Source organism: Glandiceps talaboti, chromosome 2, assembly GCF_964340395.1.
Source record: "Glandiceps talaboti chromosome 2, keGlaTala1.1, whole genome shotgun sequence".
Lineage (NCBI taxonomy): Eukaryota > Metazoa > Hemichordata > Enteropneusta > Spengelidae > Glandiceps > Glandiceps talaboti.
The window spans coordinates 21,692,725-21,713,584 of NC_135550.1; the positions used below are offsets into that span (position 1 = coordinate 21,692,725).

At 35.0% G+C, this 20,860-nt stretch overlaps 1 protein-coding gene across 2 annotated transcripts; it reads left to right on the forward strand.

Moving 5' to 3' along the window:
- The first annotated feature begins 111 nt into the window (after nt 1-111).
- LOC144451371 (alpha-mannosidase 2C1-like) lies at nt 112-16,714 on the forward strand. Of its 2 annotated transcripts, XM_078142194.1 has the most exons (25): nt 112-266; nt 1,060-1,185; nt 1,561-1,657; nt 2,176-2,273; nt 3,422-3,596; nt 4,149-4,338; nt 4,728-4,834; nt 5,567-5,770; nt 6,118-6,234; nt 6,718-6,813; nt 6,998-7,089; nt 7,619-7,672; nt 8,326-8,449; nt 9,074-9,250; nt 9,808-9,906; nt 10,307-10,466; nt 10,743-10,914; nt 11,565-11,669; nt 12,244-12,400; nt 12,670-12,813; nt 13,411-13,520; nt 14,286-14,365; nt 14,576-14,724; nt 15,508-15,611; nt 16,138-16,714. In XM_078142194.1, the coding sequence occupies exons 1-25, from the start codon at nt 157-159 to the stop codon at nt 16,247-16,249; spliced, it is 3,159 nt and encodes a 1,052-aa protein (XP_077998320.1). In that variant the 5' UTR covers nt 112-156; the 3' UTR covers nt 16,250-16,714. The 2 variants fall into 2 exon arrangements, with proteins under 2 accessions (XP_077998320.1, XP_077998328.1); XM_078142202.1 differs by lacking the exon at nt 9,808-9,906.
- The last annotated feature ends 4,146 nt before the right edge of the window (nt 16,715-20,860 follow it).

Sequence of the window (20,860 nt, forward strand, 5' to 3'; positions counted from 1 at the left end):
AACCTGAGGTGTACGCACGCGCAATTACGGCTACATCTGATTGGCTAATAAAATCGTGACCTTAGAATGACCTTTCACTTATGACCTTTCATGTTTTTGGTGTTGCATGTTGCTCACCCATCTGAAAGTTAAACGAAACGTTCTTTCACTGCAGAGATGGACTCGGAGCAGAAAGTGGTTGTCGCAAAGAACAAAAGAGCAACTCTAGAAAGAGCAGAGAAGTTCATATCCTCATGCTACTTTACAGATGTTAATTTGCATGGCAGGTAAAGTCGAAATATAAATCATCTGTAAAACCATGGATTCATGAGTAAACTAAAGTAAAACACTATGATCAGACGAAACATTCGAAAGGATATGATAGTCCTGCTTAATTAATACTTGCAGACTGGATGGAGTCCGGGACTCTATTCTGACATTGACTTACCCTGTCTGCAAACATGACTAAGGATATAACAGCAGGAGGGGCAGGGACAAATTTTAATGCACAAGCCCTGATTTCAGTGAAACCATAGCATGGAAGTATACTTCCAAGTTCCATGATCATAGACAGTGAAAGGGGAAACCCACTCGCTATACCATGTTGTATGCAGGTTGGAAGCAAGTTATCAAAAGTTTTAGAACAGTAACTGAACTACATAAACTTGTGTAAACTAAAGGCAAACCATAATTTTTTATGAGTAGTTTATTCAGACTTAAAATTATGTATATGTCAAAAATGTAAACATGAGTGAACAATAAATTAATAAATGTTTTAATCTTGTGATATTGCTGCCATGTATGTAAATGAATTATTGAATGGAAAAAATATAAATACAATGAGGTCAGCCATAACCTGTCAAATTGTATTTACCGAGGTTATATTTACACAAGATTAAGTGTTTTTCTTTGCAAAATTTAATGCTTACAGAAATAATATTTTGGATTAACTTTCAAGATTTCGAGTTGAACAGAAGTAGATATGCGGCTAAACCAAATATACTTTCCATGAAAAAAATGATGTGCTTTATGCAATTTCTTGATTTTATTGTATTGTTGTTTTTTCACATGTAATAATAGATTGTATCCAGAGAAACTGCCATTAACAAACATCAAGCACTTTGCAGCTCCTGATAGAATTCCTTATCAAGAAGCAGTTACACAAACCTTCAAAGATGCTAAAACTGGACAGTCATTTGGACCAGTGTGAGTATTATATATGAGAAGTACCACCCACCTCTACCTCCCCCCACCCACCCCCACCCCCCCCCCCCCCCACACACACACACACTCATCAGTACAAGGGGTACAGACCAGTCAAATTGTAAGCAGAGTTACAAATATGTCAAAATCCAAAATGAAATATTCATTGAATATATCTGGACCATTCCAAAGTGCAGATCTTGTGTATTGCATGACTCTAGGGGTAAAGTCTACTCACATATATTGACTTCATTAGTGTTTTTGTTAAAATCTTACTTTTTTTGGATAATGACTCATGTAGTGTGACTATGATATCTCGTCAAATTGAGTGGATCTTTACTAGCAGATATAAATTAAATTTGGATTGTTTTCATGTAGGTGGTCCACACACTGGTTTAAAGTGGACATCAGTGTTCCAGAGAAGTGGCAGGGCAGGGAGGTTAGACTGGTCTGGAACTCAGGATCAGAAGCTATGGTATGTTGATTTAAGACAATTCATGTGAGATTAGTTATATGCCCACTTTGCTGATTGTGAATAGATCATTTTGTGAATCATGTGCAAGTGAATGAGTCAGCAGTTGTCCATCAGTAGATCATGCATGCCAAATAAATCAGTGTCCTGTGTATGAGCCAAATGTATTTTAAAGTACGTCATTCCACAAAAGGTTTTACACTCATGATAATCATATGGACTACAAATCGCACTGTACAACCAAAACATTGATCAAACTTGATGACCCGCAATTATCTTATTCACCAAAAGTGAGCAACCTTTGTAGGATTCAGGTCACACGGAATATTTTATTTTAGTTTTTAAAATTGTGAAAAACATGACAAAAATCTATGGTCTTATGCAATAAGTATATTTTCTGATATTTGTCCTTTTCCTTGGGCTGTGGTCATATTGTTCCAGTCCCAAATTTCACAACAATATTGTAGCCTGACACCATTGTAAGATATTTGTTTCTGTCATGTGATTCCCTTCCCTTACAGGTTTGGCAAGATGGAGAACCACTGCAAGGCCTGACTGGGGATTGTCAGCTTAGGAAAGACTTCATTTTAAGTAAAAAATTGACCAAGAAAGAACTTCGGTATTATAATTTAAGTTATCAGTTGCAATTGAGCAATATCTTGGCTCAAGTCCCTTGTAAAATTCCATCCTCTTTGTCAGGATGACAGTAGTCTAGTTCCTATACAGTATCGTTACCATTTACTCCTCCATTCACAGTATAGTCAAAGTCGTTACTCTAGAAGTCCTGAGATGTATGAGATACAATTTAAAATTCATCCACAGCCACCCACACAGTCATTAACATCATGTCTTTTGTTAATTAATCCTAAAATGTTAAACAATAACACAGCCCCTCATAAAGTTAGTGTTTATTGTGATGGGGCAGTTATGTAATGACCAAATATGGTATATTTTTTAGCTTTTATTTTTTACCTCACTATAACAGTTGGGGTTCACTGAGTGGATGAACAATTTTTTGTGCTGATTGAGGGACTTTGACTAAACTTGACCACATTGGCATCCAGACGAGGATGACAGTGTTTGTCTGCCTGACTCATATTTGTCCTTCCTCCCTCCCTACCTCCATCCCTACCTCCATCCATCCATCCATCCATCCATCCATCCATCCATCCATTCATCCATTCATCCATTCATTCATTCATTCATTCATTCATTCATTCATTAATCCATCCATCCATCCATCCAGTTTTGTTGAAGGTGATTTTACAAGAGTAACTGATGGAATTCAAAGAGTTATAAAATGAAAAGACAGATATAAGTGAAATTATTCTGTAACTTTCAAATAATATTGAATTACAAGGTTGTAACACATAAGTATTTAAATGCAGTACATAAATATAGAATTGAATTTTCAATCTATTCTGGTTGACAATCATCAGAATGATGATTTTCAGTAGTTATGATGACTGACCACAGAAGATCGTCAACTAGGACAAATCAAACAGTCAATGCTTTGTATTAAATTCATCTGCCTGTGCGTTATAACCTTCTATTACATTTGATCAACCAAGATGATGAACATATTTTTGGTCAGTAGTAATATTAACAGATAGAAAGTACACAGAGATATTGAACATGACAAGTAGCATGATGTTGGTATAATACAGATCATCTTCTGTTTTCATATCAGTAGACATTCAACAAACCAACATTGAAACAGATAGACAGCGACGAGAAATGATTGAAATTGATGTATTTCTTTGACAGACACACTGTTTACATCGAGATGGCATGTAACACACCATTTGGGGCTGGTGGTGGTCTGATACAAGCACCAGATATGTCCAAACAATTTACACTGTCTACTGTGGAGATTGCAGTGTTTGACAGAGATGTTTATGACCTTTTAATGGACTTTGAACTGCTAGTTGACATGGTGAAGGTAAGAATGAATTAATGAACTCAATACTTACAAGGAAAAACCTCTCCAATGAACAGCGCCCTCTGATGTTGTCATTCTCATGAGTGAAACTATCTGATGCATTGTGTGTGTTGTAGAATACCCCAGTGGTACTGGTACTAGCACTGGAATGCCACACCAAAGGGAGTGTTCATTAGAATGTCTGTTTAGTATTGATAACAGTTTTTATTGCAGCCAGAAAGAAATTGCTGAAGATGCAAGAATGATATTGGAAAACAGAAATCTAAAAAGGCACACTTTGTACAAGATAATTATCACGCTTATGTCTTGGACAGAGTTCATTTCATTCTATTCAAATTTATTCTCAAATTATGTATAAAAAGTGGTACAATGTAGGTACAAATTAGTATGTGATTCAATTGCTCTTTTTACTCCATTGCTCCTTTCTGTTACTGGAGTTCTTAAAACTTCGCAAAATAAAAAGAAGACTTTTCATGGTGAATGTGTAACAATATGTATTGATACGATATGATAGACATGTGATCATAATGTGTATATTATGCCTTATTTCAGCACATGTCAGAGGAAGACCAAAGATCATACCAGGCTTTGTATACAGCCAATAGAATGGTGAATGTTTGTAAGATTGGAGACAGACACACTTACAAGGAGGCTCATCAGATTGCCAAGGAATTCTTTTCTCAAAGGAATGGTGATAGTCAGCATACAATTCATGCAATGGGGCATTGCCACATAGATTCTGGTGAGGGTCTATTCATGCAATAGAAAATTCCCATGTAGATTCTGGTAAGGGTCCATTCATGTGATAGAATAGCATAGATTCAGGTACACTGGGGCATTGATTCTGGTAAGGGTACAATGGGACATTGCCACATAGATTCTTGCAGGGTCTCAAACAGTAGGATATTGTCACATAGACTCCGGTAAGGGTCTATTTATGCAATGTGAGATTCAAGTAAAGGTCTATTCATGCAATGAACCATTGTTACTGTTTAATTGTCAACAACATTCCATATTGTCAAAAAGAACACCTTTATGTCCTTGTATTGGAGAAAATTAAGAATGGCTTTTTAAAGATTTCATCAGAAAGATTATATAATCATGATACATATATATCTTATTTGAAATCAGCATGGTTATGGACGTATGATGAAACAAAGAGGAAATGTGCAAGGTCATGGTCATCCACATTGATGCTGATGGACCAGTATCCAAACTTTACCTTTGTCTGCTCACAGGTATGTTACCATGTCTGCTTACATTCATCTACTCACAGTTCTGTTGGTGTTTGTCCACATGTGTGTCACTATGTCATCTTACATGTGCGTCATTGATATGTTTGCTCACATATCACTGTCTGCTTAAATAAGTGTCACCATGGTTAATCACAGGTGTGCTACCATGTCTATTTAGAGGTGTGTCACCATGTCTGCTTTAACAAGTTCATTACAATGTCTACCCGTTCTCCACAGAAGGCAAATCAGAAGGCACAAAAACTCATGTTGGGGCTGTTATATATTTAGTTAATGCCATATGAACATTTACAGGAAGGAGAATGTAAATTATTTTTTTGCAATAAATGACTTCCATTAGTTGAGATAGCCAAAATGTTGGTCCAGGAGTATCTTAAAAAATTGAAATTGTTGATAAGGTACTACGTTTTCTCATATTCTGTACATATTGCCCACAGGCCATGAGCTTCACAATCACAGTGACATCATGGATATTCCTATCTTGAACACTGACAAGATAGCATTGAGGCATGTATGAATTAGGAACAGCCAGTAAAACTCTAAAAAACACAATGAATCATATATTTACTTTGCCAGTAGGTGGCATCTGTGCCTCTTCCAGACCACTACAGTGTTCAATCCATACACGTCTGTATGCTAACTTTTATCTGGCAAAATATTGACCCTCGGTTTATGGACAATCAAACTGCCAGTTTTTCAATATCTTTTCCATAACAGGCGCAACAGTTTGAATGGGTAAAGACCAACTATCCAGGTCTGTATGAGAGAATACAGCAAAAGGTGAAAAGTGGACAGTTTCTACCTGTAGGTGGTACCTGGGTTGAGATGGATGGCAATGTTCCTAGTGGAGAATCTTTTGTCAGACAGTTTCTGATCGGTCAAAAGTTCTTTCAAAAAGAGTTTGGAATCAGATGTAAAGAGGTAAAACTTAGGATTTAGAAATTCACCTTCATCTTGGGTCTTGTGCATAGGTCTGTGGTATTCTTATTGTTTACAATGACCGTCTATAAATTTATCTATCCTGTAAGTTGTGTATTTGTAAATGTACTGTTTCAACTTGACTGCATTTTGTGCAATTGAAGTACATTTTTTGTCAGTGCACCGTACCAGAACAAGATTCTACCATTGTCACTGTTGATAGACAACTTTGTAAATATCAAATTGGCTTTATGAATAGCATTAATACATTTCATATTCAATATAAATTGATAATTATACATTAATTTATTGCACTTTTTGATAGGGTGATATTTCTTTTCTAAATCTAGTTTTGGTTACCAGACACATTTGGATATTCCGGACAGTTGCCTCAGATTATGAAGAGTGCTGGGATTCAAAGATTTGTCACCCAAAAGATGAGTTGGAGTTTGATCAATAAATTTCCAGTAAGTCAGTGATTTCCCTCATATATTCTCAGTGTTTGTGTACAAGGGTAAGATGGAGTTGTTAACAGGCCAATCTAAGATAGAAAGTTAGAAAGTATAACAGGGCAGAAGCTTAGGTATTTGCTACCAGAAATCTACCTTGTAGAAATAAGAGTTGGGTTTTGAGATGAAAACAAGGGAAAGAAAACAAGGAACTAATTTCTTTGATGTGCAAATAAATTTAAGGTATACCCTAGTATGTGTAAGATACTGATATTTAGAATTAAGAATCATACAGAATAGAAAGCAGGCAAGCCTTTATCAGAAAAGTTATATCCCCTTTCATCACTATTTACTCTTAAGCATTAAAATGTTCAAAACAACCTATAATTCTCTGTCATTTTCCTTCAGTATTCAAACATGTTGTGCTGCTGAATTTGTAACTTTATATTTTCTCTATTTCAAGTGAAGGAATAACACTTTCTTTTTTTACCTCCAACACAGCACAATACATTGATATGGGAAGGTATAGATGGTTCCCAAACATTGGCACACTTCCCACCAGGTGATAACTATTGCATGGAAGGTAAAGTCGAAGATGTAAGTATGATTGCTACAGTTTGATGTAATGTAACAAGGGACTGAACTAAAAGAGTGATACAGTTGTTGCCATAGTTTCTGAAACATTGCAAACACATGAATTACAGAGAAATGCATTGATCTTTCTTGTGTTTTCATCGAAAAATGTAGATTATTTCAGGATTTTTTTCTTCCCTTTAAATAGCTTTTGAAAACACTGAAGAATAACAAAGACAAGGGCCGTGTGAATGCTACCATGATGTTGTATGGGCATGGAGATGGTGGTGGTGGACCTACGTAAGTAAATAGTGTTTAGTGATGAAATCATGGCTCTGAGATTTTACTCTCTTTTACGAAATGACTCCGGGGGTATGTATATTTTGTGAAGATGAAAAACAAAACGTTTCATTTTCATCATGGAAGCCAAGTGCTTGCAATGACAAATTTATTCTTCCTTCATATGATATACCTCCATTACATTTTGATGATTGAATTATAGTTTTATGATTATGACATGATAAAAAGAATTGTCTCAATGGTTGAAGTTTCTTGCCTACCAGTTTTTATGTAAACTATTGCCACAGACATTGTCAGTACATGCCAAATTTTTAATTTTTAAAACTTTTTACAGTTTATTCATGGATTTTATCTGATAGTGTATTTTATCTTTGACTGCATTTTTATGCAGTCTGAACAGTTGGATGTTGGATATTATTTTTTGAAGGAAGTTAAATTACCTATCCTGTGAGGCACTAAAGTACTGGGTATGTTGTATCATGTTTTCATGTAAAAATGTATCACTTCTTTTTTGTCTTGAATTTTTTAGGGAAGATATGTTGGAAAGACTAGTCAGACTAGAGAATGTTGATGGTTTACCAAAGTAAGTAGATACTGATATTTAATGAAACACGTATTTGAAACATTATAATCAAATGTCTATAGATAGCTATACAAGGGTTGGTTATTGCAGTAAAGACAAAAGATTGCATAGTTTGGCCACTAGGAGTGCTGTTCACATGCAGCTGTGGCCTGAATGGAAGTGAAAACAAGTATAGTTGCATGAGTACTGTGGTCTTCTCTGAAAATTGTCATATCCCAGTGCCTAATGTGCATGTGACTCTCTGGTATATATGTTTTTATTTCCTATACAGAACAGTGTTTTTTGTGTGTTTATTTTTGTTGTTTTTGCTGACAAATCAATTTTCATCATATTCCAACTGTTACATAATATGATTATATGACTGTCTGATATTGTTCTGTTTTGTTGATCATGACATATTATTATATTGTTCGACACCCCAAAATTCAGCCCTGTTCTGCCAAACCTGTATTCAAGCCTTCTCAAATATTGTTGGTTTTTTTTAAATACATTGTATTGTAAGTTTTTTCTGTGATGTGATGTCATTCATTTTTCTGATATGTGTATACTATTTGTGTTATTGATGAGGTTATGCAGGTGAAAGAAAACACGATCTTAATAAATTTATTTGCATACTGTTGATAGTTGATTACATTGCTATTATTATTCTCCAGGGTTGCCATGTCAACCCCTGATAAATTTTTTGAAGATATAGAAAAGAATTCCCATGATGTGTGTAAATGGATCGGTGAATTATACTTAGAATTGCACCAGGGAACTTTTACAACTCAGGCAAAGGTAGGAGCATTTAACTATACAGTTACTTATTCTCCAAGCTGGCAGAATTTAAATTATTGCAAACTCTAAAAAAAAAAATATCAAGGAGTTTCGAAATTAGTCTTCTTTGGAAGACCACAAGATAACAAGTTCATTGAAATTTTCCCCCTGTTCACTTTGTAAAGATGTTTCAATCTATAAACATAATCACATTGGAGAGAAATCCATTGTCTATACCCTAAATCACCTAAAAATGAAAGTGGTGGTTTGTTGTTAGACATTTAATTGCCTGGAAATCTACACAACAGTGACTGGTAACAAGTACTTTCATAGGACTGATACAGAAATTATGCTTTCTTTCCAAAGCTTACATTTCTGCAGATTAAAATAAGTGCTAAATGTTTGTGTCGTTTTACCTTTTTTCCCCTTTTTGTTTTGTTTTGTTGACTGTTTTTTTTAAAGTGAAGATACCACATTACTAAACTAATACATGGGATTAGTTTACAATAGCCAAATACTGTACAATATTGATACCCTTTGATGTATTGGCTACAAAGTAGCTAAGTCTTTTTGAATTAGTTACATTGACTGTCTAACAAGACTGTTTGTTATGTATACAGTCATGCTATGTGTTGTCTGTTACAGATCAAACGATATAATCGAAAACTTGAATTTCTCCTTCATAACTTGGAAAGTATAGCAACTATAGCCTGCATCAAAAACCAATCTTACCAGTATCCTCAACAAAAGTTATCTCAGATGTGGAAGAATTTCCTTCTGAACCAGTTCCATGATGTATTACCCGGGAGCTGCATTGAATTGGTAGGTCGTCATTCTAATATGACCCTTCTAGGTGGCTACAACAGTGTTAAAGTTTTGAGGTTCTCTGTTTCATGGGTGATACTCAGATACAGTCTAATCCAATTGAGGCTGATATTCAGTGTAGAGAAAACTGTCACATTGTCAATATTTACAGTCTCGGTATGGATTTTTGGGTTTTCATGTCAAAGTTTGGCAAATGATCTTTATAATCCTTCTAATCCTTACAGAGTCCTCTAAAATGGTATCTTGAATCATTTAAGGTTTTTATCATAGATTTAATAGGACGCAATTAGGAATACAGTAGTATGCATCCTATTTGTTATTTAAATAATGTGTGCACCTGCTAGGTTATGCTTTGAACTTAACAATCGCATTCACAGGATGTCCTCAAATTATTATTTGCTGTTTGTTTGTTTGTTTGTTTGTTTGTTTGTTTGTTTGTTTGTTTGTTTCGGTGGCTGCTTTTACATAAGGGGCAGAGCTCATTATAAACAGAAATTAGTATTTTGAACTTCTTGTTTTATTTATGTAAATAATAATAAGCTTGTGTTGTGCAGGTTGTAGAAGATGCTATCAAGTTATACAAGGAAATAGAACAAACTGCAGGCACTGAACTCAACAAGGCATGCATTGCACTCAGTGATGTCACTGATAAGGTATAGATTTGTCTTTGTCAGCTATATCAATATTTGTCAAGTTATCCTTATCATTTTTCTAATATTTCTAAATTGATATTGACTCTAAATCTCTTGCAGTGTATTTTCAGTACTCTTATCAATGGAAATATGGTCTACAAGTTTGTCACCAATACATGTTCACAAATGTAACTAGCACATGATTACACATTGAAGGACTTGTTCATAACTGAAATACATGTATGGTCAACTGTGCTTGAATAAGTACCAATGACAATATAAATTTTCTTTCCAGAATTCCAGATTTTTGCAAACTGTCATAATGGAATGATAAGAATCTTTTGCATATAGTAAAGTTTCATGATATCTGTTTGTTAAAGTGTACATGTTAAAAGTTACGTTACTTTCATTGTGTTTTCAGACAAACATGCAACCATCCACCACAGTCCTAAACACACATGCATGGGAGAGAATTGAAGTTGTTACACTCCCAGACACAGGAGCGGGAGAATTGCCAGCCAAGAAAAGACAAAAATTGTCCAAAGGTATAGGAGAGATGAACAGACATGGCCAAACAATTGGTGAGTGATAATGAAAAGAGATTCTTGCACCTTATTGTCAGTAAAAAAAAAAGACATTTTATTAAATGTATACAATTGGATATTTGTAAATTTATACAATTCATGTGAAGTCAGTGGTCATTTCTGATGATCTCTCCTAATCTGTACAAATCTGATTTTGATATGGTGACAGTGTAGGTGATGAAATTTCCAAAAAGTTAGTGAAAGTTCTGTGTTTCTGTCTTTGCAGAAAAATTAACATTTTGATTTTGATACAATTATATTGACAAACTGTAGCTGCCGTGAAAGCTTCACCATTTGGCATAAGTGCATTGACAGAAGTGGATGTTGAACCAGTCCAGATACACCAAGATGAGGAAGGGATTACTCACATACAGAATGAATACATATCAGTACAAATAGATCAATGTGGTAGAATCGCCTCACTGTGTCATAAGCCATCTCGTCGGTAAGTTTGTTTGCTTTTTTTAATAAGAAAAACCAATGCTTGTTTGTTTGTTTGTTTCTGACTATCTCCTCCTCACTATGTTATGGTTCAAAGATTCTTTGAGATAAGCCAACATATTACTTCTGAGTCAACTACTTTGTGCATTTACCCAGTAATCGTATTGGTAGCCCAAATGATAGTTTCAATTATATTTGGAGTCTGGGTCCAAATTTGTCATTGGTAACAGTGTTTTTGTGTAGGGTGGTATTAAGTTTGTAAAGCCAGGTAGTTTTATATAAAGTTCCCACCAAAATACGGTATGGAGATCTACCCAAAGTTTACCTGATTTCCTTCTCCTATGTATTAGTTTCCACTGTCTGGAAATTGGGTGCACAGTTTGATAAAGTATTTGAAGGCACTTTCACCTGTTGAGTGTTGATTTCACCTGTTAATTCTACTGATGTCTTTTGTCATTGTAAGACCATATGTGCACAAACCAGAAGTGATAAGCCCAATAGTTCATTACATACATGTCACAATAGCACTATCTATAAACATATTCTACATCTCAATTACTCATTTGAGTATTCATTTGAGTTTACGTCAAAGATTGATGTTATTATGTATACTGTGATATCATGATTATCAATTTCTCAAAATTTCGATTTTAGGGAAGCCATACCATCTGGTAACTTGGGAAACCAGTTTGTTCTTTTTGATGACATTCCATTGTATTGGGATGCTTGGGATGTTATGGACTATCATCTGGAGACACGGTATGTATATGCATGTAAAGAGTTGTCATATCAAATGTGTTTATGCCAGGTACCAGGTACGTATGCTAAGAGTTGTCATATCAAGTGTGTTTATGTCAGATACCAGGTAGATATGCTAAGAGTTGTCATAGCAAATGTGTTTATGTCAGATACCAGGTGCGTATGCTAAGAGTTGTCATATCAAATGTGTTTATGCCAGGTATTAAGTACATATGCTAAGAGTTGTCATATCATATTTGCTGTACTTCTTTGAGCAAGCAAGGAAGTTTTCATATGTGTATAGTATGAATGAAACATTATTGTCTTTATGTTGCATTCAGCCATGTATGAAATATTTTTGTGTCAACATACAGAAGTTGGTTTAAAGTGGTGGCAATAAATGAAAAGAAAACCCTTGTGAGTCAGAAGACATTTTTATTGGTTTTAAAAATGTTTCACCAGTCATGTAAAGCAAGTGATATTAACTGAATTTTGACCACACTTTGACATATTTTGGAATATCCTTACAAAGTACAGAATGATGTTGTCTTCAAAGAAGTTAATATTCCCTTATTTTGATGTTAATTCCATAAAGAAAACCTATAACCACAGTGAAGAAAGCAGCCCAGATAGTTGAAGATAACAAACTTTGCTGTGCTGTTGAAGTGTCCTTACAAATATCTAAAGACAGCTATATTGAGCAAGTCATATCGTTAGATGCAACATCAAAATACTTAAAAATGGATACCAAGGTATTGTACCACAAATCATACTTGACTTTATTTTTAGAAATCTTGTGATGAGAAAAAGAATATTTTAGAGACCATAAATAGAATGAAGTGTTTGTTGTTTTTTTGAATGTTTTATCTGCTAGATATGAAAGGAAAGAGAAACACAGGATTTACATTTGAATGGTTTGTATTGAATAGACGAAATACATCTATTTCATATTGTTTTTGCAAAAATTATGGAAGTCATTTTTCTTGAATGATTTATTGCTTATCGTTTGTATTTCTGGAAGGTATGTTGGCATGAGAACAGAAAATTTCTGAAAGTGGAATTTCCAGTGACAGTAAGGTCTATGAATGCAACGTATGAATGTCAGTTTGGACATCTAGAGAGACCAACTCATGGTAACACATCCTGGGACTGGGCTAGATATGAGGTAAGTGTGTCAGTTTGGACATTTAGAGAGACCAACTCATGGTAACACATCCTGGGATTGGGCTAGGTATGAGATAGTGTTACATTATGGGAAAAGTAATGTTACATACTGATTTTGATCTGAACATGTAAGTAGTGCATCATGGGATATCATATAGTATGTGGCGGATAAACAGCACATAGTTGCTTAAGAGGGAGGTATTCATTATCACATCCTCAGATATGGCCTGGTATGAGATAATTGGTGCATTTCACAACTTTGGTATTAGTGGTTGCAGGTGAAATAATTGATTTTTTTTAAATGATATTTTAAATACTTTCACATCTTGCTATTGAGATTACACTGTTACTCAATATGTGAAAAGTGTTATTTAATGTAGTATGTATATGAAATGGTTTGAAGTCAAGAAGTTAAGTTTGTAAGAGCATTGCAGAAATAAAGCTGTCATGATATATTCACTACACATCCATTTATTCAGATTGTACAATATAACATCATATTACTCTGACAATTGCAAATTTCAAAACTGACCTTTTTTTTGTCAATTAACTGTATATTGTATGACTTGTACATTGATAGTGATATTTCTTTTGGCAGGTGGTTGGACAGAAGTGGGTTGATTTATCAGAACATAATTGGGGAGTAGCTGTATTAAATGACTGCAAGTATGGACATTGTACCCAGGCCAATGTTATCAGATTATCATTGTAAGTAGTGTGTTCATACATTCTGACAGAATTGGGTTGATTTATCAAAGCATAATTGGGGTGTAGTTGTATTAAATGACTGCAAGTATGGACATTGTACCCAGGCCAATGTTATCAGATTGTCATTGTGAGCAGTGTGGTGATACACTGTATACATTTAGTGGCAGTGCAGTAGACTGAAGAAGTTATAATCTGAACCCAGAATGCTTTATTGTATGGTATTTTGTTATCTTAGTCTTGAGTTGTCTTTGCAGTATTGAACCTCATAGCCTTGCAGTAGGACCCTCCTCCCACCCATCCCCAACTTCAAACAAATAACTGTCTGTGATAACAGCATGCATGGGATATGTGTAACACTTATTAGGATGTGTAAAGACATAATAAAAAAGGAAAACCGTTTTTGATTTGTATGCAAAACATGATAAGACTGCCAGTGTCTAAAAATATGTGCTTTACAGCAACAACTCAAACATCATGACAGCTAGAAATTAATCTGGGAGCCACTATGATTTTGTCAAAGTGGCATCTTACTGGAAGGGTCATCTAAAAAGGTTGTACAGTGAAGCATATCGACACACTACTCTTTTGGTCGTCGAGCACATTTCTCAAATTTGCTTATTATGAAGTAAACATGATAATATTGTAATACAAAGGATTGTGTAAGAATTAATATTGGATGGTTTTCCATCATTCCCTCTCTTAATATTCCAATGTTCGTCCCTCGCACATTTTATTCTGACCCCTTTTGTTTGGTCTCTTCATCAGGTTAAAGTCTCCAAAAGCTCCTGATGCAAATGCTGATATGGGAGATCAGGATTTCTCTTATGCAATATTACCACATACTGGTGAGAACTTAGTAGATTTGACTCCTCTGCTCATTCATGTCCGTCGTCGTCCAACATTGAAGCATAAAATCAAGATAAACTTTGTTTACAAAATTGATGTACAACTAGATTTTGATACCCATCATAACTGAACTTTGACATCTACCTTTGACATTATGTTTATGTTCCCAGTTCTATATTTGTATAGTCAAATATTCTATAATTTTATAGGAACTTTCCAAGATGCTGGTGTCATACAAGCTGCATATGACATGAACAATCCACTTCACCTATGGGCCAACCCAGACACTGTATCAACCTCCTGTGAATCTTTCTTTGAGTTAGACACCTCAGCAGTTATTTTGGATACAGTTAAAAAAGTAAGCACCAGTGATTGTGTATCTTATTTGTCAGCTGTTAGATGTCTTTGTGATGAAATTCTGATAACATTGCCATGAATTACTGTATATCCTAGTAGTGTTGTGTTACTTGAAATGTAGGAAAAGAAACACATTTGCATAACAAAACATTCAAATCATAGGCAAATTAACCATGATGCTTAGGTAAGCACTGGGAGGAACACTGATCAGTTATTTCACAAAATGACATTCAGCTTCAAATTTGTTTTCATCATTAATAACAAATCTGAGGTAGATTCTACGTATTTACATGTACCAGTCCCGTAACAAAAACACTGGTATAAAGAAACCGTGGCAATGTAAATGGAAGCAGGTAAATTTTACCAGAGAGAGTAGAAGTGAGACCTCTATTGTACCCACTTTATTACCATCCTTATCAAGTATACCTGTTGTATCTTTGTGAACAATGAACATTTTATCGTGAGAATGAATGTTCATGGACTCTGCATTCATACTTAGTAACGAATATTTCTTGGAAGCAAATCCCAAATTTTGGCCGATGTCTCATCAGCATCATCAGGGGTGTACTACATCAACCGGGATGCAGGCATGGAGATCACAGCTGTTTCTCTCAAGCTCATTTGATGTGTCTCTTCCAAGACACATGACAAATAGTCCATTGTAGTACACTCCTGATGATGATGACGAGAAGTTGGCAAAAATTTTGGATTTGCTTCCAAGAAATATTTTGACTCTGTGAGTAGAAATTTCATTTCTAAAACATTTTGTTGTTGTTTTTTTCAGGCTGAGGACCAAGATAATGTCATAGTACTACGTCTGTATGAATCATTTGGCAGCAGTGTTGAGGTGACATTATCAAGTCAGCTACCAATCAAACGAGTTGCCAGGTATAAACTGATTTTCACATAATAGTTATTTTAACAAATGTGTATTTAAAAAAATTATTACTTATACATTCAGCAGTATTTAAAGTGTAACAGAACTTGACTTGTTCGACAGAACTGGAGACCCACCGATGAAGAGGAGCTCAGTCTCTTCGAAATATTTGGGTTAGAACTGTATGGTTCATGATATTATTTATACATTCAGACTTATAGAATTCGTTTTTGAACAATAATAGACACCAAAAATTTAATTTTGATTGATTTATCGTCAAAAGTGTGGTGTATATCAAGATAAAAAGCTCATACTTAAATGTTCATTTACAGTGATAGAAATCAATACATGTTATATATTTGGTAACAAGCTTATACACAGATGGAAACCAATGTCTGTATAGTGTATGGCTGTATGTTGAAGTATAAACCTGCATTAATACTCGAAATAGTATAGATATTGATATCGATATAAAATGATAATAATAGTCAACTGCGTCATAAAAGATATTGACTGGTTTGTTGAACTTTTTTTCAGGTGCAATATTTTGGAAGAAGTAGAAGAAGGGAGTCAGTTAGAATGGAAAAACCAGGGTGTACATCTTACATTCAAACCATTTCAGATAATTTCGTTCTTAGCCTATCTGTAAAAATCATACACATTGGTCTGAGCAATTAAAATTTGAAGTTACACTAAAACTTTTAGATACCAGCACTAAACACCAGGGTGCACACACTTAGTAGTTGACGTCTGGAAATACAAAGTCTCATATATTTTACATAGTAAGCAATTCTATTTTGCAAAATGTGCATTCTGCCATAGTTATAATTGGCAGGTATTTACAAGGATTTAATCAAACAGAAAATTAATAAGCATATATCTCTGAAAAGAAAGCAAGACTTAGTCTAGGAAAAGCAGAAAACTCCTTGTATAAAGTTGTCTACTCATTCAGGCAAATGCATGGACTGCTTATCAATATCAGTAGGTATATCCAACTGAGATACTGGTAGGTCATAAAATCTTCAAGCACAATGTACTTTACTGTACACTTGAGCATGTGCAGTAAACATGTAGACTAACTTGGAAACCAATTCTAGTAATCTATCAACATCTATGTAAACGTTTTTATTCGAGGTTAGGTCAAATCAGCTGTAAAAATTTCTTTTGATTCAGTGCTTTTAAATTGAATTGTTTCTAAAGCAAATTTATCAGTACTACAGGAAAATCTTAAATTCTAATAAACCTGTGAAAGCTGTCTGTGTGTGTGTGTGTGTGTGTGTGTGTGTGTGTGGACTGAGTTTAATTCAATTACTGCATTGTCCTGTATAATAGCCCGGTAACTATTTTGTCTGATAATAACCACCAAAAACTACAGTCTTATACCAGGGGTAAAAATAGTGGAAAGCACTTGAGCACAGTGTCGGAATATACCATATAACCAGATTTAAACTGAATGCCTTCCGTAAGGGTAGTCTTGCAATTTCATGATTTATGCAAGAAATTTAGCTCTACATCTGTGATTTTTTCAAGTCCCAGTGAAAGTTAGTTGTCAAAAAACGTTGTTCAAATGCCAAGAAAGCTTGCCATCCTTGACTGCACTCGGCTTACATGATCCCCTACATACCCGAGATATGTACACCCGTTTGCACGGCAAATAATAAACGAAATTGAAACCCGCACAACATTGCTATTACGCATCAGAAAGTTTACATACATCATGGTACGCATCGTAACAGTTGAACAACTTTAATACAGTGAAGTGATAAGGTATTATTGCCCTACTTCCCTGAGTAAAGTGTATACATTCTTGTTTCGATTGAGATTGACAGACACACCATCTGCTCCAAATTGTATACATGCATGAAAGGTGTGAAGTGAGCAGATGATCGTGACTGTATATTTTTGCAATAAAGTTTACAGATGATGTGTATTTTCAGTGCTCCCCTCCTTGCTTTGATGTAATAATCTTTAGATTCAATAATGATATCAATACGAACACTTGAAACCCCTGAAAACAGAGTCTTTCAGTGTAGAACAACAGCATACCGTAGCTTCCTGGTTTACCTTACATCGACGTTGGAGGTGCACTTTCGAAACAAAGCGTGTGCGACCAGACGATCGATCAATCAATTATGCAAATTGCTCATTAATATTCATGGGATTTTCACCAAAACCTAATAAGTTCTTGCCATTACTCAATGGAACATTTGTGCCAAATTTCGTTTGAATTAAGCCAGCCGCTTTGGAGAAAATGACACAGACAGACACACACACACAGACTTTCACCCACTAATACATCACTTCCTTACGGAAGAAAAAACCTAACATTCTATGTGAATTGCATAAGAAAATCTGAATTTAATTACATAACAAAAATAAACCTTATAAAGGATTACATGATTCACAAAAAAGATCAGTGACCCAATCACATTTTACTACATAATATACAAATATGAATAAAAAATTAACTGCCTTGCATGTTTTCATTCATGTCTTGTAGCAATGGCATTCAGCAAGTCAAGATTAAATTTGGAACACTAAAATTAATAACAACAATTATCTGAGGATCAAATTAATATAGATTAAAATGTGCAAAAGGTGACCATATACATGTTACATGGTACATTTTTGGGTGCAAATTTGATGGTGAATCGCAAATACTTGCAGGTCTCAGTAAAATTAGCATCTGTATTACTGGTAGGAAAAGATTTCAATTGAAATTTATAGACTGTAAAGGAAAGAAAACTGTCCATTGTAACACATTTAATTTCATAAAATCGTGTAAATGTATATAAATTATTAATGAATACAACTTGAACAGAAAAAAATGAAAAATGCTGGTCAAATCTCTGAGCGTCGATAGTAGAATGAGAAGTCTGCTCAGATTTCAACTTTGACCTTCGGAATGAAAATGTTAACAAGACACTGGTTATTTGCAAAGTTTACATATTGTATTTTTTTAAAAACATAAACCTGTTAATATGGATGTAATCTACACACAAAAAAATGTATTCAATTTTTCCTGCATATTACAATGTAAAAGTTACTTGTAGTATTCTATCATAGTGAGACAAACTTAGCTATCATGCCCTACTGATAGAACTCACACTTGGGATTCAGGCATTAACATTTTACATGAATATATGTTGCTCTATGCTATATCTGTTATCTATAGTGGTCTGACTTTATACAGTATATTTATAGATGTATGCCATATATGATCATGTCAGAAAACGAGATGGTAGAAATAAAACTATGTTGTCAATGGCTTTCCATATATTTACAAAATACTAAACATATTACAAAAGCGAGACCTAAGATGCAATTATGTTGAACGCGACTATGGCCTTCCTCTTTGTTTTCGATGCACTGGTCTATGATCAATAATGTCAGTAAACAAATGACAAAGACAAGTATTGCTAGAAAAACTTTAAAATTCTGAATTATTATGATGACCACTCGAATAAGTGAAATACACACACCAAAACAAATTAGTACATATAGAAGCAAAAGAGAAGTGAAATAACTTGATTGATCCTCATTCTCTGAAAAGTTTTCAGATTGAACGAATAAGGTGAAACAAATGATGAAGACAGAAATACAGGTTAATGGATGTGTTACAGCATTGAGGTAATCATGATGATTATAGATGCCATCGAGCCTGGTTTCTTGCAATACGGTGAAACAACGCTGGACATTATGAACAACATCAACTCGTTTGATAGCATTAAAACATCGATGTAAACCTTCAGAGATACGCATCCCCACCAATGTGGTGTGCCCACCTGTTGATGACTGTGAAGTAAATACAAATGGCGAACCCGGTATGTGATGTCCACCTATTGTTACACAGACTTCACTTTTATCGCTTGTATGACCCTGGAGTGTAACAACATGGGTACCATCAATATGATATTGGACATACAAATCCTCACCAATTCCTCGATGCCCAGGTTTCTTTAGTACAGCTTTGATATCTTCCGAAGGTATTATCTTCTCTCCATTGATGTCTCTTGTAGTGACACGTAAAGCATACGACTTTCCAATCTCAATCGTAGCTGGAGTATTCTCGATTGTACATTGCTGTACGCATACCTGTGATCGTAACACCTCAAGTGTCGTAAGTGTAGTCGCAGGTAATCTGGTACACAGGCACTTGTTTCCCGAGATATGTATCAGAACATTTCTATCAGAATACGATAAAATGTCGATACTATTGATAATATTGACGTATTTTTAATAGCCAACTGCATATGAAAGGGGTAAAAACACTTGTTTCTATGATTGAGCAAGTCCACCCACCGTGAATGCTAAATTGGCTAAATATGTCAATATTAGCAACATTTTATTGTATTCTGATAGAAATGTTCTGATACATATCTCGGGGAAACAAATGCCTGTCATGTGGCCTGGTAGTCCTGCTTGCAGATCATGGTGCACAGGTCTAGATTACTGACATGACCCTCAACACCATCCTGCGAAAAACAATGTACTCAGCCTGTTTCGAGTGTGGAAGCAATCTTCTGCACCAATTACCAAAGAATTACATACCCACTGATCAAATATTAGCAATCGATCATTTTACATCTCTTCGACAATAGTAGTCGCTCCTAAGATCCAAAAAAGTGTCGGAATTTGAACTTTTCAAGTTCTGGTTGTAATTTCAAACGTCCCACCTTACAAATTGTGCCATATTTGATCAGGATGTCTACTACGTCATCGTACGTAAGGCGGAACCCTTAAATTACGGTTGAACTTGTGATTTCGGGATTTTCGGTCCTCGGAACTGAGACTTTTGTAGCCACGGCAAGGTAAAGTTACTAAATAGTCGATTTATTGCTAATATTTAACTACACGGTAAGTTATTCTTTAGCATTTCTGGTAAGCCCAGGTTTCACGGCTGGTTCTGATCTTCCCAGGACAGAGAAGGAAGGGACGACTTACTCCGTATGCAAGCAGGACTGTGGGCCTGGGAGTGTAACTATTGTGTAGGTGGCAAATCGCTATGGGTCGCTGTTATTTGTTATTATTTTTTTACCCAAGAAATTTGTTTGCTGGGTGGTCATTGTGTTGGTCACACACCACATGCACTGTACTATTCTATAGAACCTATGTGCTGGACTAATTGCACACACTAAAAATGGTGGCTATTTTCAAAAATGATTACTTCAACATATTCAACCCTGTTGAACCCACTTTTAATTTGTTTTGTAGTTCATTGTGTCACTTGTTTCGACTGTTTACATTTCCTTTAGTTACC

Excerpts from the sequence above, each read along its gene's own strand:
- LOC144451371 (XM_078142194.1), top strand. The coding sequence starts at position 157 with ATGGACTCGGAGCAGAAAGTGGTTGTCGCAAAGAACAAAAGAGCAACT. Across the intron at positions 267-1,059 it reads GATGTTAATTTGCATGGCAG|ATTGTATCCAGAGAAACTGC; the intron begins GTAAAGTCGAAA and ends ATGTAATAATAG. Across the intron at positions 10,915-11,564 it reads TGTCATAAGCCATCTCGTCG|GGAAGCCATACCATCTGGTA; the intron begins GTAAGTTTGTTT and ends TTTCGATTTTAG.